This window comes from Nelumbo lutea, chromosome 4, assembly GCF_056320005.1.
Source record: "Nelumbo lutea isolate HS-2025 chromosome 4, American lotus-T2T, whole genome shotgun sequence".
NCBI classification, from domain to species: domain Eukaryota; kingdom Viridiplantae; phylum Streptophyta; class Magnoliopsida; order Proteales; family Nelumbonaceae; genus Nelumbo; species Nelumbo lutea.
The window spans coordinates 48,938,222-48,960,706 of NC_142687.1; the positions used below are offsets into that span (position 1 = coordinate 48,938,222).

The following is a 22,485-nucleotide window of genomic DNA, read 5'->3' on the forward strand; positions in this document are numbered from 1 at the left end:
TCCTTTCTCAGAGCAGCTGGCTTTAGATGAGGGTACAATACCCAACATTTCTCCTTTGTGTGTTTCTCACCACCACAATGGGTACACTTGAGGGTCTTGTCTGAAAATCCGCTTCCCTTAGTGGAGACTAAAGCTGAATGTTCTCCAGATAGTTCTGTTGCTTGTGTCTGGGAATCAACTTGCATCTCCTTTCTCCTTACTTCTTCATTCTTCACCAGATAGTAAACATGATGAATTTCATGTAATTCGTCTCTCCCTAGAATCTGTGACCTTACACCTTCATATATAGGGTCTAAGTCGGCCAGGAACTTGAAGGCTCTGCCCTCCTCAATCTGCTTGTCATGCCTCTCCTTATCCTTTGCATTTTCCCAATCTAATATCAAGTGATGATCAAGCTCTTCCCAGAGGCCTTCTAGTGTTGCAAAGTATGTTGCCACAGACATGTCTCCTTGCCTTAGGGCTGCAATGTCTTGGTTCAGCCTGTAGATTCTGGCATTGTTCTTCTTTTGGCCATATGTCTTAGATACTTTCTCCCAGATTCTTGCGGCTGTAGGGAAGTGATGAACAGTTCTGGCCACCCGAGGAGTCATGGAGGCCAGCAACCAAGACATGACTGTGGCATTTTCCTTGCGCCACACAGTGTATTCAGGGTTGCTGATTTCTGGTTCCTTTTTGTCTCCATCCAAATAGCCTGTGAGGTCACAAGAGGTAATGAACAATCTTGCTGAGACTGACCATTCCCTAAAGTTATACTCATCCAATAGCACACTTGTAATCTGCAAGCTATGCATATTAGGGTTCTCCAGGTTTGAGGACCATGTAACAGATATGTTATCTCTAGAAGAAACTTCACCAGAAAGTGATGACATCCTAACTTCGGTCAAAGAGATTGTTCACAGTGCTGTAGGTGGTTCTGGTTAGGGCTGGCCGAAGTGGTCACAGGGTTCACAGTGCTGGTAGCACACTGGATAGGTTTCACTTAAGACTAAACCAGTTCGAGTACAGTAGCAAATGAAGGTCTGTAACTGAACCAGTTCACAGAGCAGAAGTAGTGCTGATACCAAAAGAAGGGCTGATAATCGACCTGGAAATGATCTGTAACTGAAGTCACCACAGTTATGTAAACGTCTTGCTGATGCACCAAAGCTGCAACTGTAGAGGAGGCTATGCCTTTACCACTGTTCTGCACAAATCTGGCTGGAGCACCAAAGTTGTAATTGTAGAGGGAGCCCTCCCCCTTTCGGCTAGTGCTAGGACTGCTGGAATCAATCCTCAACTAGGTCTGTCTTGTACAGACCTCTCTTAGTAGCCAAATAGCTACTACTTGCTAAAAAAAAAAACTAGTAGGACATCTACTTCTAGGTCTTACTTCCCTTGAGTCCTACAACCAAGAGAAACCCTAGGTTCGAACTTGCTGAGTTCCCTTACACTCCTAGGTCTTCACTGTAGCAACCCAGAAAGAAAGGAGAAGATGAAGGAAGGCAGCAAGAGAAGATAGTGCACCGGTTGAAACCAGGAAGGAGCTAATGCTCTGATAATGTAAACTAAGAAGCTGAACTCGAAGTAGTAAAGAAGAGGATGAACTTCTTAGATGCAGAGAATGTCGAACTGTGTTAGTAGTTGACCAGGCCTTTATTTAAATATAAGTGAAGTACAAAGTACAATAAAATTACTGGTATACCCCTGATTAGTAATGGGACAACCAGAAGACTTAAAACATAAACAGGATTAGGCCCATTAGCAAAGGCCCAGCTACAAGATAAAATTAACGTAAGAATGGGCTAATAGGAGACCCTATCAGCCGAACACACTCTAGCATTCTAACATATCCATGTCTAGGTATCATAGGGTACTGTGGAGCCAACCAGGTTTGAGCCCAACACCTTGAGCCAACATCAAGCCTCAACTCTATAAAGGGAAAAAGTTAGTGTAGTTCACAGTATTATGGATCACGAATATCTCTCTTTATATTACAGTTGTAATTTACTAGTCCCAAAGGAGTATATATACTGAACAACTACATAACCAATCCCTCAAACACACCACTCACTCTCTTGGTTTATTGACTTGGTTTCCAGCACACAATCGATACAAAAGTATATGATATCAAATTAGGTTGTATACGGAGTGATCATGTTGAGAGCATGGTTCACAGTATCAGCAATATTTGGCACAATATCCACAAAATTCCCCATTATTCTAGGGGACAATACGAAATAATTCAATGAACTTTTTTCTTCACATCTCTAATACATTGTCAATATGTCAACAATATTCCAAATTTCTTTATAAACTATGCATTTAAAATTTTGGAATATCATTGAAACTTCCTAGTAGTTCACTAAAATCATTGATTTTTTCCAAGTTTTCCCTACAAGAACAAATAGGGATTCAATGATTAGATTATTGGCTTACAAGTCTGAACATGATTCACTTATCAAGTCACTATGATTCAAATGAAAAAGAAAAGCCATGCAACTACAAAGAAGGATTCTCAATCTAAACATAAACTAATAAAGAAAACGGAAGTCAAAATGGCAAGTGAATGACATAGATATAAAAGAGAAAATCACTAAAAGACTAAAACAGGTGTGGTTTTCCTATGAGGTTCAATGATAGGGTCTGATTTGCATAAGTATAGTTGGTTCTATATTTAAAACTTCAAGGCCATTGAATTAGTTTAAGAGTTAATAAACTCTTCTTTGAACTGAAATAGGATAGTGGAAATTCAATAACTTTCATTTTTTTTTTTTGAGTCCTGCTAGGATTTATAATGAATCTACAGTAAATATGGATATTTTCTGCAAAAATAAATGAAGTTTATTTGAGTTCTTACAGCTTGTGCTATTTGTGGTAAGTAATTCCCATGCCCTAGAGTGCTTCTAGTATCCATGAGTAATTCCAGGTTTTCTCTCCCTCCTCTCTCTCTCTCTCCTCTCTCCATTTTCTTTCTTATTCCTTCAATAATCCATTACAGCTATTAATAGACATTAGTTTTTAATCAAAGGACAACCATTCAACATTCTCAAAGGACTAGAACTGATCCAAGTAAGTTTCTAATCCCTGTTAGTGATTACTGGTTGCAAAGATTTCAGCATCATCTATGCTGATTTACAAGCTAGGATGCAAGAAGTTCCTTCCTTTTCTCTCCATAAAGGCTATTTATTTTAAACACTTGTTTATGTCTGCCAAATAGGTCATTTTGGTAGAGATAAGACAATTGCTATGGTAGAAGATAGGTTTTACTGGCTTATAATGAAAAATAAAGTTGTCCATATTATAAAGTAAAGCAAGACATGCCAATTTGCCAAAGGAATGTAACACTAGGCTATATATACCTTTGTTAATTCCTCATAAACCATGGCAAGATTTATCCTGAATGTTGTCCTTGGGCTGCCCAAGACTGCTAGGGATCATGATACCATATATGTTGTGGTAGATTGTTCCTCCAAAATGAGTGTGGTGAGTCAATATATGCACGACCCTAGAAAGCCCTAGTTGGGGCTGAGCTACAGCTCAAATAAGAGAAAGAACAAAAAAATACCCCCATAGAAATAACCCCCTTCTCTTTTCTAAAGACCCAATGGGCTAGAGAAGCCAACTAAAATATTTACACATAAGCCCCCCCAAAAGATAACTTTTGTTACAAAAACACCAAAGAGATCAAAACTCAACAAATGCACACCCAATTGCCTCTTCCAGAATCTGAATTATGAAATGATGAAAATGCCCCTAGACCTAAATTGACTACAAAGCTTCCCAAGAAAACTATTTGAGGATCCTACTACAAAAACAAACCCAAAACATATTCACATCATTTTTTTCTTTATACATTTTCCCTCTCTTTTTTTGGGTTTGTCATTCCCGCTAGGCTAAAAAGAGCTCAACCCCGTGCAACCACTAGTGTTAGCAACTTTGCACATATCTCCGTCTAGCTTAATAAAATTTTCTTCACTAATCCAAGAGTTCTCAATTGTTGGTTTCCCTTTCCACTTGACCAAGAACCTAAAATAGGCCCCACTTCGAGTGTTGGTGACTTGAACATCTTCTACACCTACTTGCTCAAATTCATTAGAACTATTGGCCCTTTGCAGTGTGCATTTGTCCTTGATCAATTTTTGTTGCTAGTTCTAGACCTCCATGGTAATCAAAAAGGTATGCTACATTAAAAATGGATGAAATGGACAAACCAGCAAGTAGTTCAATTTCATGTGCATTATCCCCAAGCTGTCTTAACACTTTGACATTGACTAATTTTTCATGCTGCATTTTGTTGTAAGCCCCAACAAGAAACCGCTTAGGCCACAAATAAACCATGACTAGGTCACCCTTATGAAACTCTTTCACTCAAAAGGAGTCTTCCCTGTAGATCTATTAACTAAATCTTTTAAGGCAGACTCAACTTGTGGTAGGATAAGATCTCATTACTTCAAGTAATCACCAATTTAACTCCTCAACAGGTTTCCCTAGCTTCAATTAACCACTTTAGTTTGCCCATCTATTTGTGGATGAAATGTACTACAATACTCATATACTTCCATAAAGTTCTCAAAAAAGTGGCCAAGGAATCTTGTGTCACAATTTAATGTGATGGATCTTGGCAAAGCATGCAAAAAAACAACTTTTTTGAAAAACAATAGCTATATGAGAAGCATCAGAAAGTCTTTTGGCAACCAATAAAGTGAGCCATTTTAGAGGAACAATCAACTAGAATAAAAAAAGAATCATTAATTGTTCTTGGAAACTCCAACACAAAATCCATAGTAATAATTTTTTTGAAAATAAATAAAAAATCAAATTCATTAGAAAGAAAGGAATATAAACAAATATGATAAAAAATCCCCCCAAAGAGGAAAAGCTACCCCAGAAGCAACCTCATAGAATAAAAATATAAACCCCCTACATTTTGAAACTTAGAACTCACTCCGCACAATTGGAATTCTTCTCACACCCATACTCTCCTACCTCCAAAATTGGCAATTATTTTCTTCAGCTTTTCTAAAGACCTTTCTTACTCCTCACCCCCTATGAAAAAAAAAATCCCCAATATTTTACTCACCTCCACCTCCTTGTTAACAAACTCTTCCAAGTCTACCCTCCTTTGAACAACATAAGTTTTGTTCACTTCCACTTCCTTCTCCTACACCGAACCATTTGAATCCATGTCATAACTATCTTCTAGGCCTTCGACAGACTTTGTTTTGTACTTTCTTTCCCCAAGGGCCTGAGTAGGGTTTTCTATGATCCCCACCCTAGCTCCAGAGCCATCCTCCCCTTCCTTTTGATTGGAATCTTGACAAGTAATGTCAGCTGTGCTATCAAGAACATCTCTAGATTCCTTCAAACAAAAATATTGAATCTGAGAAAACCAAAGATCATCAGACATCCCCCACTTTACATTTTAGTTTCCCTTTATTTCTCTTATACACTCTCTTGAACTTATTGGGCGGGTCAGCACCAGAAAAACCTTCTTTCAACTAGGATGTAGAGACACTGATGTGGTCCCCACTGTGTTCGTATGACTGTAGTTAGACTGTAGTTAGCAGTTAGTTATTTCGGTTTGTTGGTAGTTTATTTCAGTTTATAGTTATTAGTTTTCTTTTATTATTTTGCCATGTAAGCAGTAAGGGTAATTCAGCCCTTTTACTTTCATTCGAATATTAATATAAATTATGAGAGTGGGGCAACTGTTAAAGCTCTCTCTCTTTTTTGAATTCCCTTCTTCGAGTTCTTCGAGTCTTCTCTTCTCTTATCTTCTCTCTTTTCAATCTTTGTTTGTTAATTTCTCATTAACCTAGGACAGATTGTAGTCCTATTCGACTACTTGGTATCAGAGCCAACCTAGGAGTTCTTATGCTAGTCTAATCAGGCCAACTACATTAGAACCTCCTAGGTTTGGAAGTTTCAGCAGAAAGGTCATCAGTTGATTCTTGGAGGTTGCTGGCAGTGTGAAGCTGCTACTAAAGAGATTGTAGAGTCTTGGAGAGATCCAGTGATCAGGAAGAGAGGAGCAGGTTCGAATCCTCAAGATTAGGGTTCAGATATCAGTTTGAAGGTGGCGGCCAAAGTTTTTTCATGAAGTACGTTGTTTTTCTTGAGATTGAGCTAAAAAAAGATAATTTTTGCTTATTCTGAGAGGTGCAGTTGGGAAATCTCCTCTCTTCTCCTGAGTTTTTTAGGGTTTTAAGAGAAAACCCTAAAATTCAAGACTGCTGTTAATTATGGGGCAGTAGTTGGACCTTTTTTTTATTCCAGACTGAGTGTTCTTGTTCTCTAGAGATCTAGTAGAACTGTTTATTTTTTCTAGGTAGTTTCCGAACCTAATTCATCCTCCTATGTTGGCTGTTATCATTCTTTGGGTGTAGTTTCTCTTATCATAGTGATAACAAAGTGTTTTTTGATTAACATCTTAACCAAGAATGGAGTTTAAGAACCAAGGGGAAGGCATTTTTGGGGCTGGTAGTTCTGGTAACATGCCCGATTACGGGATGTGAGATCCATTGCATGGACGCCCAAATCTTGCGGAATAAGGTGGGCGAATTTCAAAAAAAAAAATTCTCTCCCTTCAACTGGGAATCGCATTCCCTATTTAGAAAATCATATTTTCAAGGATCAATCTTGAATATAAATGAACCAGATCTGAACAAAAGCAATAGGAAAGGATTATACCTGAGAGAAATAATATCTCCCAACGAAGGTGTTCACGCCCAAGGAAGGATCCAAAGACTGCTCCCACTGAAGATGGTGCAGTGTAGGATGGAGCAGAACCAGCAGTGTTCTCTCCAAGAACCTAATCCTTCGCAAGAAGTAGCAGGATGGCACGTGAGCACAGCTTCCTATCAGTCCCTTCACAAGGAACTGATATCAAGATCGGATCTTGATTTCTCCCACTGAAAAGGAGGTCAAACTGGCAGGTGAGGCGGCGGCAGGAAGGAGGCGGCAAGAGAGAATTTTCACAGGTATGCTGAATTCTCTCTTCTGTGATTTCAGCACTAAAGACTTGCAGTGATCTGATGTTCTTGTTATGTCTCAAGGCTGCCGCCCCTTCCTTCTTTTGTAACCTCAAAGGATCAGCTCCTAATCCCATTAGGAGTTGCTGATCCAAATCATATTTGGATCAGACATCCCTTTAGGTGATAAGGATAAACCCATATTTTATCTGTAGATTAGATCAGCCTTCTCCTAATCTCATTAAGAGGTTTCCAGATCTAAATCACATTCAGATCTGGACTCTCTGAGTGGATAGGGTCTATTTGCTAATCCATTCCAGAATTCACCCCTTATTTAACTACTTAAATTAGCCCAGTTCGAAATGGGCTTTAGGCCCATTAAGGTTATGTGCTTACTTAGCCTTTCTACCTGCTGCCCAGTTGGGCTTCCTTGTATGGTATGGGACCCAAGCATTGATCTACACATCAGCCACATGGGTTCAGCCCAGCCTTTGTTACAAGGCCTGGCCGAATACACTGTTATGGACAGTGCACCCCCTGAAGCCCATCACATGGGCTCTATGGGCCCAACATTTACCCTAAGTGGTCCCTGGGCCAAGCCACCTTGTAACACCCAGGGACTGTGGGCAGGTGCAAGATTAGCCCATCAGGCATTATCCTCAATGGTCTTACACTCAACCTCTCAGCCCATAATGATCAAACACTGCCCGACAAGAGAGGACCTCTCCCTCAGCTGCAAGGAACAGTGTTGCACTCTCGGCTTATATGGATCCCGGGAATTAAAACCTTCTTGCAAACATTTTGAAAACCGTAATATATATATACTTTTATATCTCATATAAAATATATTTTGCAAAACAAATCTCAACGATTGAAATCGGCTGCCGGCAGTCTTGGTTTCCATCGGTGAGAGTGCATCCCCGATCATTACCTTTATCCGACAAAGGGGTTGATCATGTCACTATGATCACCCACTCAGATGAATTCTCAAACTGCCCCAACATAACCAGGTTTTGACCCCCGCTAAGGATCTCACTGATTGGTACATCAAAGACAGCCCAATCCGACACCTAGTGTAGTATCATAATCGAGTCTAGGAGTCGGGTGTAACTTTCCAGTTTTGCCCATTAATCTTCAAGGTCCAGGGCAATACTAAAAATATGGTCAAATTCAAAGATTCAATTAATCCTACACTGCATGTGCCTTGGGTCTCACCCTGGCGGCTGAGACAGGCCACCCCAACCGACTTGGTGGCACATCAGTGTCAGCCTTATCAGGATAGGTCTCCCCAGACCGACCCACTAGCTGTGAACATTCTAAACTAACACGAGTCTCATTAAGTGTCCAATTTAAGGGTATTACACAAAAACATACCAAAAGAACATGAATCAAATATGTACTTTATTCATTTACAATAAACTCATAATGTACATCATTCTGATTGAAGCTAACACCTAAGAACACCTTTCAGATTATAACTGTTAAGTTTGATGGATCAAATTACTTAGAATGGGCCCAATCAGCCATGATGGCCATTGGGGTAGTGGAAAACTGAATTATTTGTTGGGGGATGTGAAGGAACCAACTAAGGAAGACCAAACTTATGCCAAATGGGTTCAGGAGAACTATTTAGTTATGACATGATCACATGGCTGTGCAACTCCATGCAACCACATATCAGCCGAAACTACTTGTGGGCAAAAACATCTAAGGAAATTTGAGACATCATGAAAGAGGCCTACTCCCAAGCCCTTAAAGTTGCTAGGGCTTATGAGCTGAAATGTGAGGTTAATAATCTTAAGCAAGGAGAGAAACCAGTCTCAGTTTACTTCCCAACCTTGAAATCATTGTGGCATGAAATTCACCACCTAGAAACAATTGAGTGGGAAAGTCAGAAAGATGCATAGACTTACGAAAAGCAGGTTGAAACTAATAGGGTTTTTGAGTTCCTAATCGGTCTGAATTCTAAATATGATATTGTGAGACAACAACTACTAACGAGAGACAGCGTGACCCTATCTCAAGCCTACTCCTTAATGCACAATGAAGAGAGTAGGAGAAAGGTTATGTTGCAGCATCAGCCCTTTGAGTCAGCCTTGGCAACAGTTAAACCTAAGTCTGGGGATGATAAGGAAAGGGATATGAAGGAGTAGGACAAGAGGGACCTAGTAAATGTGAACATTGCAAGAAACCTAAGCATACTAAAGACACCTATTGGAAGTTGCATCCCCATCTAGTTCCAGCAAAACTCATAAACAAAAGGGGAAATGCCAATTTGGCTGTTTACTACTGATTGTGCAACCTCATCGGGCACAAGAGGCACACCACTAGACACTAACTATTGTTTGGGCTACTCCGACTCAGTTGGATAGTGAAGTTGGTAATTCAGCACCATCATCTCATCCGTCAGCATCGTCATCAGTTCCTCCCACCTCAGCTTCTACTCATTCAAGTACATGGGCCTCAACTTATCATGCTTCAACTCCAGGTAACACTGAACACTGTTGGATGATAGACTCAGGTGCATCTAATCATATGACTGGCTTGCCCTCATTGTTTACTACCTATCACTTATCTTCTGACAAAGACAAAGTGTCTATTGCTAATGGGGCTCTCTTGTTCCCATTTCTGGCAAGGGAGACATCAAATTGTCTAATGTCATTTCCTTGTCTTCAGTTTTGCATGTTCTTAAACTTAGTACTAATTTGCTTTCAGTTAGTAGCATTACTAAAAACCAGAATTGTTCAATGACCTTTTTCCCTGATCGATTTGTTTTTCAGCATTTGGAGACAAGGAAGGTGATTGGGATTGGCCATGAGACGAATGGAACATATTTAGTTGGAGGGAGCTCTCATTGGGAAGATAGTGAAGTTAGGAGGTCTTTTGTTTCTCAGTCTGTTAGTCAGGTTATGCTTTGGCATAACCAGTTGGGTCATTTATCTTTTAGATCTTTGAAAAGTTTGTTTGAGTCTGTCCAGATGTCCAGTTTGAGATGTGAAAGTTGTGAGCTTGGAAAGCATTGTAGAACAACCTATTCATTGAGTAATAAAAGTATCCTTTTGACATTGTGCATACTGATGTTTGGGGACCTTATCACATCACTGCTGGGGGGGGTACAGATATTTCTTGTTGTTTGCTGATGACTATACCCGCTTTTCTTGGGTTTATCTTATGCGTTTTCGAGATGAGGTTCCTACCTTGACCCGAATCTTTCATCTGATGATTTTAACCCAATTTGGAATCAAAATCAAAATTTTTAGATCTGATAATGCGAAAGAGTACTTTGCAAAACCATTATCCTCTTATTTGCTTGACCATGGGATTATCCATCAGAGTACTTGTCCTCATACACCTCAACAGAACGAGGTTGCTAAGAGAAAGAATAGGCACATATTGGAAGTGGCTAAAAGCATCATGTTTAACTCCAATGTGCCTATATGTTTCTGGGGAGATGTCATTCTTACAACGGTATATCTCATCAACTGAATTCCTTCACAAGTTCTTGACATGAAACCTTCATTCACTCTTTTATATCCTGATAAAGAGTTGTTTACCGTTCCCCTTAAAACCTTTGGTTGTACTTGCTTTGTTCAGACTCTTGGCCCTCATCGTTCCAAATTTAATCCTAAATCCTCAAAATTTATTTTCCTTGGTTATGCACAAACTCAAGGAGATATTGCTGCTATTAACCCACTTATGGGAGGAGATTTGTCTCTATGGATGTCACTTTCTTTGAGGATGTACCCTATTATCCTAGGGTTTCTCCTCAATGGGAGAGTAGTGAGGTGGGGTTAACTCATCAGAAGTTCCTTTACCTGTCCCATTGAGTGAAGAGGGATGTAATGGGGAGGGTTGTCAGAAGTGCCGGGATTTGAGAGTCTATCACAGACGGTGGAGGCAGATTGATTTCGGTCATCAACAATCTAGGCCAGCCACAATTCCTTTTGCGGATCCAGATCCAAGTACCACAGTTCCTTTATCTGATATTATAGATGAGATACCTTCCACTGTTGAGCCCTCACCTCCATTGGATGACCTTGACCTCCCCATTGCAGTTCGCAAAGGCAAACGACATTGCACCACATCCACAGCCCACTGCATTTCCCAGAACAGTGCAGGAAGCCTTGTCAGTTCTTGAGTGAAAGGATACAATGAAGGTAAAAATGGATGTCCTTCTGAGAAACAATACCTGGGAGCTAGTTGATCAACCTAAAGGGAAGAAACCGGTTGGATGTAGATGGGTGTTTACTGTGAAGCATAATGCTGATGGTTCCATTTTAAGGTAGAAGGCCCAATTAGTTGCAAAGGGATTTACTCAGACATATGGTATAGACTACTTGGAGACTTTTGCACCAATAGCAAAGATGACCACTATCAAAGTTTTATTATCTCTTGCAACCAGTTACTCCTGGCCTTTGTTTTAGATGGATGTTAAAAATGCCTTCCTCAACAGAGACTTGCAAGAAGAAGTTTACATGCAGTTACCTCCTAGATTTTATAGTGCAGAAACAAGAAAGAAGGTTTGTCGGCTGAACAAAGCCTTGTATGGACTAAAACAGTCTCCCAGAGCTTGGCTTGATAGATTCAGACAAGCTTTTGAAAAGTTTGGCTATGTGCAGGTCCAGTCAAATCACACTGTGTTTATTAAGAAAGTGGATTCTTCCCTAACCCTGCTTGCTGTATATGTGGATGACATTTTAGTGACAGGGAGTGATAACAGTGAGATTGAGTCTCTTAAGCAACTCCTTCATCAAGAGTTTGAGGTAAAAGATCTGGGAGAGCTACGATACTTCTTGGGTATTGAGGTAGCTAGGTCCAAATATGGGATTTTTGCTTCTCAAAGAAAGTACGTTCTTGATTTGTTGGAAGAAACTAGAAAGTTGGGTGTTAAGCCTGCTGACACACCTATTGAACAGAATCACAAGATCAATGCAGAGGGTGGAGAGCCCCTTGAAGATAAAGCTATGTTCTGGCAAGTGGATGGTCCAATTCACACTTCAATAATGGTCCAATTCCTTCCAGATTGATGTCTAGTCTAAGTAATACACCAACAGACTCCTCTCCCCCTACTTGCAATTGGTATAACTTTGCATAATGCTTCTACTCCGAATAGGTAAATTTTGCTTGTTCCCATGTTTCACAAGTTGTTTCAGCCCACATAAATGTTATCCTTACTTGTGGCGACATGGAAACTAAGAGCCACAACATCACCATACTATTCTCTTGGTTCCACCTGTCATGTCCAGCACTTTCAACCTTTGGTTCCTTCAATTTACCATTAATATACCCTATCTTCCCCCTAGCAGTAATGTAGAGTTTAGTTCCCCTGAACCATTCAAGGTAATTTAATCCATCAAAGGGAATTACAACCTTGGGGAAACTCATATCCAGCCCTCCACCCATTCCAATTTGACTTCCAGAAACCCAAGAAGTTGCAGAATTCTCAGAAGACATGGTTCAGTTCACTATTCAGCCTCAACACACACCCTAAGATCCCTCCTAACACCAAAAACCGTCCTACAAACACACCAAAGATGCAAACCACATGCACACTGCAATCTGGACAGTCTGAATACAGACCAGCTTTAATTCTCCAAAATAAAATTTTTTAAGTTGATTTTAGTGCTGTACTGCCTTAACAGTCACAATCCACCAAACTTCCAAACCATCCAAACACACCGACTACTAGGAGGGGTCATAAAACAGTGCCATCACACCAAAAGGTTAAGAAAAAGGTCATCCACAACCTAAAGGTGTTCTATTTTCAGGTACATGATCACACGATCCATAGAAAAAGAGGTTAGAACCTCACAACTTCTCTGACAGCATTCAGTAGCCATGATTCATTGGTATTTTCTTGGTACACGAACAAGAGAAAAGGAGAAGGAATAAAAATAAATTGTATCAGTCATTGGTTGTCTTTTCTTACTTCAATCTGGAGAACACAAAAAGATGGAGAAGAAAAAACTTGTTCGATCTGGTCTCAAACCCAGTAGAACCGCTCTGATACCATATTAACAGAGAAAGAATAGAACAAATAGGAAGAAGAAGAAAGGAGAGAGAGAGAGAGGAGAGAGAGAGAGAGAGAAGAGAGAGAGGAGAGAAGAGAAGAGAGAGTTTTTGGAGAGAGTATCAGTACTGGCGGCGCCAGAATATTTTATTATATAGGGCATCACTTAAAAGAAGGGAAAAAACCCTTATGCCCCTGTGGTGCTTACAGTGTATAAACAATATAAAGCTGGAATATAAAATTGAACTATTTTAACATAGTAAACAGAATAATAAACTAAACTATTCCAACAGTAGCCATATTTCTTTTGAGACCATTGATAGAAAAGTTCAATGAGAAGAAGAAAGATCTCCATATAGTGTTCATTGATCTAGAAAAAGCATATGATATAGTTCCTAGAGGGATAATATAGTGGGTCTTGGAAAAGAAAGGGGTTCAAATTAGGTACATAGACCTAATTAAGGATATGTATGAGGGAGCAACAACCAATGTTAGAACACTAGTGGGAGAGACCTCAAATTTTACAGCTACTATGGGTCTTCACCAAGGTTCAGCACTTGGCCCTTATTTCTTTACATTGATCCTAGATGAATTGACTAAACATATTCAGGAGGAAGTTCCATGGTGCTTGTTGTTTGCAGATGACATTGTTTTAATTGATGAAACTAATGAAGGATTAAATGAAAAATTAGGCCATGGACAAATGCCTTAGAAACAAGAAGCTTTCAAATATGGACTAAAACAGAATATATGACATGTAAATTTAGTACTAATAGGAGTGTAAATCAAGATACACTTAGGATTGGAGACCAAGAAATAACTCAATGTGACCATTTCCAGTACCTTGGTTCAATAATTCATAACAAGGGAGAGATTGCAGAGGATGTCACCCAAGGATGGAGGGTGCATCTAGACTAAAAGGAAGATTCTATAAAACAGTTGTAAGGCCAGCTATGTTGGATGGAACTAAGTGTTGGGCAGTCAAGGAACAACATGTCCAAAAAATGAGTGTGGCAAAATGTGAATGCCAAGAAGGATGAGCCTTAAACTTTTTAAAACATTAATTATTAATTTGCCAATAACAACCATGATAAATGCAAACTAATAATGCCACAAACAAAACAGAGCTAACAATTAGAGGCTTGGAATAAACTAAAGTGACATACATATCACAAAGAGCATGAATAGGAGAAGGATTGAAACAAAGCACCGGTCTCGTAACTTTCTCCATCGAAAGCATCGATTATCATGTTTCCGTGGGTTCTGATTTGTTATGGCTCCACACCACCCACACTTGAAAACAGGTGCATATGATGGAAGAAGAAGCCGCAATCCACAACCCCAACACACTGTCTCATAATCCGCAGGAAATGATATTGCATAATTCTCATCCTACATATGATCAATGAAAGATTAAGAAAAATATGAAACAATGTTGTCAAATTAGGTACAAGTGTAAGAAAATACACAATCAGAATAAAGCCTCAGTTCTTATTAAAATTGCACATACAATAAGTATTATTTCAACCACAAGAAAACCTAAGTATATAGTTTTCAATTCCTCAGGTTACAAATTATTGTTTAAGATGTATGGAGATGCTAGCTGACTCAGCTGGTAATATGTCCTACTTGTTACAGCAGAGATGTAGGACAGGGTAGGAGTCCTACTAATTTTAGATCTAGTGGTGGGCTTTGTAGAGTGAATAACAGGCTATAAGTGATCAGGGTTGAAGAATGGAGATGGAAAAACAAGTAGACACCTTGCCATCCATGGAAGAATGAGCAAAGTATTAGAAGAGAAGTCTTTTAGTTATGATAAACAGCAATAGGTCACTTGGATCTAAATTCAATACTTTTAACAATATAAAACCCATGTTTTTTTAAAACCAGCCCAAGATCAAAACCATTCTTCCATCCAAATGGTGAGTAAAAAATTTAAGCATGCATCTAGGTCAAATAGATCAATCCATGATATCATATAGTTAAACAAAAATTTTAGATAGAAATAAATACACATGATGTGGGAACCCTTGCCTATTTAACACCACAGCCAGGTGTTGCCATGGCGGGTCACTTACAAGAACCATCCTAGCAAACCCTTGCCCACTTAACAGTTAACACTACACTTGGGTTAGGGTGCAGTGCGTCATTTCTAGAGAACGCCCTAGCATGAACAAAAAAAAGACAAATCAAGATATTCATGAGAGTTTGGCAAAAGTTTTAGTGTTAGCTACTAACCTAACAAACCCTCCTTTATCTGGGTCGGGACCGATAGTGTAAGACAAGCTCACACAAGGGGAGTTACAAAAATAAATGTATATAGAAAAATTGGACACATCTCTAATGTTTTCTATTAATCATATTAAAAAAATAAGTATGATAAACAATAATTGTTTTTATTAATGGTGGAAAATGAATTACAAAATTTACTACCAACCCAAAACCGAAATTGTTTTCCTATTCGATGGTGGGTCAACAATTCAACCTTTTGGGTTAAATGTGTTAACAACTGATATTGTAATTAAATAATAAAAATTAAAATATATATATAAACACAAAGAAGTTATAAATAAATACATAAGTTTTATAGAAAATATTTGAGTACATCTCTAATATTTTATCATATTAAAGACAAAAGTAGAAATCTGCAAAAATAAAAATCTTTGGTTGTCACCCTTTCTCTTAGGAAGTGTTTGTCAACTTCAATGTACTTTGTCCTGTCATGCTAAACTAGATTGTGGACAACATTGATTGCAGGTTGCAGCTTAATTATCATAGTGCAACATCATGGGCTCCTCTAGATCTACCCCAATCTCACTTGGCAAGGATCTAACCCAAAGTAATTTTGAGACATCATTGGCCATAGATCTATATTTGGCTTTTGCACTTGACCTTGCCACAACTGACTGTCTTTTATTTTTCCATGAAACTAGATTTCCTCCCACATAGGTGCATACCCTTGATGTGGATATTCTGTCATCTAGACACCCTACCCAATCTGCATTTGTATAGGATTGCAGCTTCAAATTCCCATGACCTGAGAATAAAATCCCTACCTAGATGTTTCTTCAAGTATGCAAGTATCCGATCAATGGCTTCCCAGTGTTGAACCTAAGGAGCATGTATATACTAACTCACAACACTCATGGCATAGGAAATGTCTGAGCGTGTCATGAATAGAAATAGTAGTCAACCCACCATCCTCTGATATCTCCCCACATCCTTAACCAACTCACCATCCAAAGCATTAATCTTGTGGTTCGGATCACTAGGAGTATTAGCTGATTTAACTCCTAACTTCCCAGTTTCCTGCAGTAGGTCCAATACATACTTCCTCTAAGAGATGAATATCCTATGCTTAGATCTTGCAACCTCAATCCCCTAGAAAATGTTTCAGTTCACCTAGATCCTTAATCTTAAATTCTTATTGTAGTAACTTCTTGAGTGCATCAATCTCCTTCTAATCATTTCTTGCAACAACTGTCATCCACATATACAATCAATACTAACACCAATGATTCTCTCCTCTTCACAAAAAAAGTATGATTTGACTAGGTTTGTGTGTATCCAAATTCCAAAACAGATCAGTGCTCCTCTAAACTTGTTAAACCATGCCCTAGGTGACTATTTCAAACCATATAATGATTTCTTTAGCGTACAAGCTTTTCCTTCACCAACATTTTCATAGAAACAAGCTAAAAGGTCCATATATACCTCTAACAAATCACCATTAAGGAAAGCCTCCATCTCTTCTACTGGAGTCAACCCTCTTGCATTGGCACTGAAAGAACTGTAAGACAGTTCGTAGTGGATTAGGCAATGGGACTAGAGCTGATGGTGAAGTTGATGGTGGAGGAACAGGTGGAACTGATGGTGGAGTTGATGGACCAAATGGAAGAACAGGAAGAGGAACAGACTGAGAGCCTCCCTCCACCCCCCCCCCCCAAAAAAAAAACACTCCCCTAGACACTAGATCATAACAACAACTCCCATAGTGACAAACTTGCTCTCCAACACTGGATCATAACAAATAACACCCCTTTTAGTTTTGAGCATACCCGAGAAAAACACATTTCTTGGCCTTATGATCCAACTTCCTATAATGAGGACCAAGAATATAAACAAAAACAAACACACCCAAAAACTCTCAAAGGTATATGAAAAATTTCATCATCTAGAAATAAAGGGTTGAATGGCACCTTGAACCCCAAGATGCATGAAGAAACACAATTGATCAAATACACAACCGCAAGAATTGCATCCCCCCAAAACCAAACAAGAACTGAAGCACACACCATAAAACTTCTTGCCACCTCCACAGTGTCTATTTTTTCTCTCTGTTACAATGTATAGGAACTACCACTCTGATGAATCACTCCATGTTCCAACTTCCAAAAAATATGTAGCCAAATCATTCTCAAAATATTCTCTGGCATTGTCTACTCTGAAAATCCTAGTCCTCACTCCAAACTGTGTGAGAACAAAAGCATGATGCCTACATATAAGAACAAAGTTGTAATAACTATCAAGGTATTAAATTTATGAACCACACTATGAAACTTTAGGAGAAAATAATTGAACAAAAATTACAACTTAAAACACGTATATCAAAGAACCAATTTGACTTTATGCCAGGAAGATCAACCATGAAAGCTATATTTCTTTTGAGACCATTGATAGAAAAGTTCAAAGAGAAGAGAGATCTTCATATGGTGTACATTAATCTAGAAAAGGCATATGACAGAGTTCCTAAAGAGGTATTATGGTTGGTCTTGGAAAAGAAAGGGGTTCAATAGGTATATAGACCTAATTAAGGATATGTATGAGGGGGCAACAACCAACGTTAGAACACCAGTGGGGGAGACTTCAAATTTTATTGTTACTATGGATCTTCATCAAGGTTCAGCACTTGGTCCTTATCTCTTTGCATTGATCCTAGATGAATTGACTAAACAGATTCAGGAGGAAGTTCCATCGTGCATGTTGTTTGCATTGTCTTAATTGGTGAAACTAATGAAGGATTAAATGCAAAATTAAGTTTATGGACAAATGCCTTAGAAACAATAGGCTTTAAAATAAGTAGGACTAAAACAGAGTATATGACATACAAATTTAGTACTAAATGAGTGTAAATCAAGATATACTTAGGATTAGAGACCAAGAAATTACTCAATGTGACCATTTCTAGTACCTTGATTCAATAATTCATAATAAGGGAGAGATTGAAGAGGATGTCACCCAAAGAATTAAAGCAGGACAGGAAAAATGAAGGGGTGCATCTAGACTATTATGTGATAGGAGAATACCGGTTAGACCAAAACAAAAATTCTATAAAACAGTTGTAAGGCTAGCTATGTTGTATGGAGCAGAGTGTTGGACAGTCAAGAAACATGTCCAAAAACTGAGTGTGGAAAAAGTATGAATGCTAAGATGGATGAGCGGAAAAATGAGAGGGGCTAGAAGGGCTAGAGACATGGGTAGAAGTAGTAAGAAATGATTTAAGCACTAATAATTTAACCAATGTTTTAAAACGCGGAGGCGTGACGCGAGGCATTCCACTACCTAGAGGTGTGAGGCATAGTTCAAAACGTAAGAGGCCCTCCCGAACACAAGGAGGCGTAAGCCTCCTTAAGAGGAGTGCATGAGGCATATGAAGCATAAGCCTCCTTTCCTTTTTTTTCTTTTTTTTCTTGCTTTTTTCTTTCTTTTTTTTTTTGTCTTTTTACATGAGTGTGTTGTTGGGTTTAGTTTTATTTTTGCTGTTAGAGTGTTGTCAACATGTTCTTTTTTTGTTTAAGTTTTTTATTATTAGGGTGTGCCGCCAATGGCATATTTGTAATTCCCTTTTTATTTTTACAGCATGTTATTATAAATTAGAACTTGGGCACCACCAGCCCAACCTTTTGACTCCCATACACTTTTTTTATAGGAAATAGTAACTTTCATTAGAGAATTGAAAAGATTACAGGCTTACCACCCACAAAATGGATGGAAAAAGAAAATTAAAAAATTACAAACATGCCCAAAACAAAGCCTCCCTAGTAACTCTTTGCTTGGCTAAAGTGTTAGCCATTCCATTTGCTGGCCTTCTTACCCATTTAAAATGCACCCCAATCTCCCTTGCTAAGCTAATAATCTCTCTTAGAGGTTGTCTAAGAGACCACACTCCCAAGTTTCCAGCTTGCATCCACCCTATTACCAGCTTGGAGTCTCCTTCCACTTCTAATTGCTGCACTCCCCATTATTTTTCCAGTTTCAAACCTTGAAGTAAGACCATTACATCTGCCCTTAATGAACCTCCCACCCCAATTGGACCCGAGTAAAGGGCCGAGACTTTTCCTTCCTCATTTCTGCACACACCCCCAACTCCCGACTAACCTGGATTACCCAAGGAGCTTCCATCAAAGTTTAGCTTCACCCTGAACTGAGGTGGTGGTACCCAACAATCTTGTACCACAAGGGAGGAAGGCGAGGATACAGCTATAGCACTCCAATTTCTAATTAAGTCAGCTGAGGAGAAGTCCTTGAAGAGATGATGTACTTTCAGCCAATGCATAACCTTGATGGTGACAACCTCCACAAGTGCTTCCTTGGATTTTTCTTGCCCTAGGAAGATCCTATTGTTTCTCTCTTCCCAAATTGACCATAGGATGGCTGCTCTTGTTATTCTCTACATTACCCTACCCCTTTTCCTTGGTTGTCGGAAGAAGCTAGAGTCAAAAAAGTTCAGCACACCTGGGGGGGGGGGGGGGTTCCATCTGTAACCAAACAAAGAAGAGAACCAATCCCACAAATAATAAGCAAAAGGACAAGAAAACTAAAGATGAGTCACTATCTCACCATTTCTTAAGCAAAGGTAACAGACGTGGGGAAAGGCTCCAATCTGGCCTTTTTCTTTTAAGTACATCCATAGTATTGATCTTTTGAAGAGCCACTTCCTAGCAAAAAGACCTAACCTTTGGCGGCACAAAAGAATACCAGATTTTTTTAACAAGAAAAGAGACAGACACAAAAGAAGTGGGGACTGGTCTTGTGCACCTGTGGGCTTTGTTTTTTGTCTTGTAGACCTATTTCTACCAATGGAAAATGATGATTCTGCCCCATCTGGAGTTACATCAACCAATAGTACAGCTGGAATGGGAGCTGAAAATATGATGTTTCCTATGCCAATTACCCCTTTAAATGGCCTAAACTACCTAGAGTGGGTTAAAGGTGTAAAACTTTATGTAACAGCAAGGGGAAAGCTGGTTACATAAATGGAAGAGTAAAAGAACCCAAGAGTGGGATAGCCGAACATGATAGGTGGAACCAAGAAAACAATATGGCGATGTCCTGGCTTCTTGTAGCCATGGAACCTTATGTGAAGAAGAACTTTATATGGGCAGACACTGCTAATGAGGTACGAATAGGTCAAAACCACCTATTCTGAGCAAAGGCACTATGCAAAGATTTACCAGTTACAAGCTAAATCCTTGATCTGTAAACAAGGAAACCATAGTTTGTCAGCCTATTATTCAGCCCTTACCTCAGTATGGAAGGAATTGGACCACTATCAGGCTATAAAATGGAAACATGATGTAAAGCCTATAATAAGTTGGTTTCTCAACAGTGGGTTTTTTCCTTCTTGTTGGGACTAAACCCTGTATATGAACCTCTTAGAATTCAAATTTTAGAAAGTAAAGAGATGCCTTCAATTCAAGAGGTGTATGCCCTTGTTCAATCTGAGGAAAGTAGGCAGAGTGTAATGGTTACAACTAAGGGGGAGCAACAGGTGGCATTAGCTACAATGGGTGGTAATAATATGGGAAAGAAAAATGACTCCAAGAAAGTTGATGATAATTACAAGTTGTTCTATACCCACTGCCGACGTTCAAGACATACACGTGACAAATGCTAGGAGCTCTATGGGAGGCTAAAGTGGGTTGTAAAGAACCAAGAACAGAGTAAGGTACAGGGTGAGAAGAAACCTAATACAGCACATAATGCAATAAATGTGGCAACCTAAGATACTCAGTCTATTGAGGTGTCAACTACTTAGGAGCACTTCATTAGTTCTGACCCCAAGGAAGACATCATGAATTCCTTTTGTAGTCCTGTGGAATCATAGGTAAGGCCTTGTGCCAGATGAATAGTTCAATTACTAGTACCCCTTCTACTTCATTTGCATCTACATCAGGTAATGCAGCCTCTGCCTTCTATGTCTCCACTGCCACTGATTCCCCCAGGATCATTGACTCAAGGGCCTCTAATCACATGACTAGTAAGCCAAACCTTTTTCAATCTTATAACCTTTTGGCAGGAAGGGATAAGGTGAGACTTGCAAATGGATCATTCTCCTCCATTAAGCCAAGGATCAATACCCCTTCCTCATGGACTTAACCTGAATAATGTTTTGCATGTCCCTCAGCATCCCATCAATTTGCTTTCCATTAGTAATATCACAAACTCTTTAAACTGTAGTGTACCATTTTTTCCTAGTTCATGTGTTTTTTAGGATCTAACTTCTACGAGGACGATTGGTAGAGAAAGCTTAGCGGATGGTCTCTACACTCTCGATAACAAGGCTGGTTTCTCGACGTCACCCTCAGAGTCGCATAGTCAGTCAAATAAGAGTCAATATTTTTTGTAGCATAATTGGTTAAGTCACGTGTCTTTTGAAATAATGAAGTCTTTGTTTCTTTATTTATTTAAATCATGTTCAGTATCAGATTTCCAATGTCAAACATGTCAATTGAGCAAGCAATGTAGAACAATATTTCATTCAAGTAATAAAAGATCAAGTTTCCCTTTCCATATTGTGTATTCTGATGTATGGAGGCCTACTACTATAACTTCGGAGGGCAGGTATAAGTACTTTATCACATTGATTGATGATTTCTCCCGCTATACATGGGTATTTCCCATGCGTAGCAGAGATGAAGTTCCAAAGATTGTGAGAGATTTCCAGACGATGGTGTTTACACAGTTTCATGTCGAAATTTAGATTTTTCAACCAGACAATGCGAAGGAATATTTCCATGGTGAGCTCAATGAGTTCTTTTCTTCTCATGGATTCATTCATAGGAGCTCATGTGCAAGAACACCGCAACAAAATGGTGTTGCAAAAAGAAAGAACAAACACCTCCTTGAGGTAGCACGAGGGATAATGCTACACATGAATGTTCCAAAATGTTTTTTTATAGATATTGTACTTGTTGGTGCTTATGTCATAAATCGCACGCCCTCTAGAGTGTTGAACTACAAGGCCCCTCAGTTGTTGTTCCCTCAGTCTCCTTTATTTTTCATTCCCATGAGGGTGTTTGACTATCGTGCTTTTGTCCATGACTTATCTCTATCCCGTGGTAAGTTAGACCTTCAATCTATTCCATGTATCTTTCTGTGGTATCCCTCCTCTCAAAAGGGTTACCGGTGCTTTGATCCCATTGGTCATAAGTTCTTTGTCTCTATGGATGTCTCCTTTTTTAAGTTTGAATCATTCTTCCCTACTTTTTTTTTTTTTGAGAAAATTTAACCAGGATTCTTCCC

General features: G+C 39.1%; 1 protein-coding gene across 1 annotated transcript in view; it reads right to left on the minus strand.

The window, feature by feature from the left end:
• The window catches only part of LOC148855657 (DHHC-type zinc finger family protein), a 73,443-nt gene that overhangs the window by 46,193 nt on the left and 4,765 nt on the right, over positions 1 to 22,485 (minus strand). Inside the window, exon 2 of the mRNA XM_088982036.1 lies at positions 14,127 to 14,352. Coding sequence (XP_088838162.1) covers positions 14,127 to 14,352 — 226 coding nt within the window. The remainder of the gene's footprint in view (positions 1 to 14,126; positions 14,353 to 22,485) is intronic.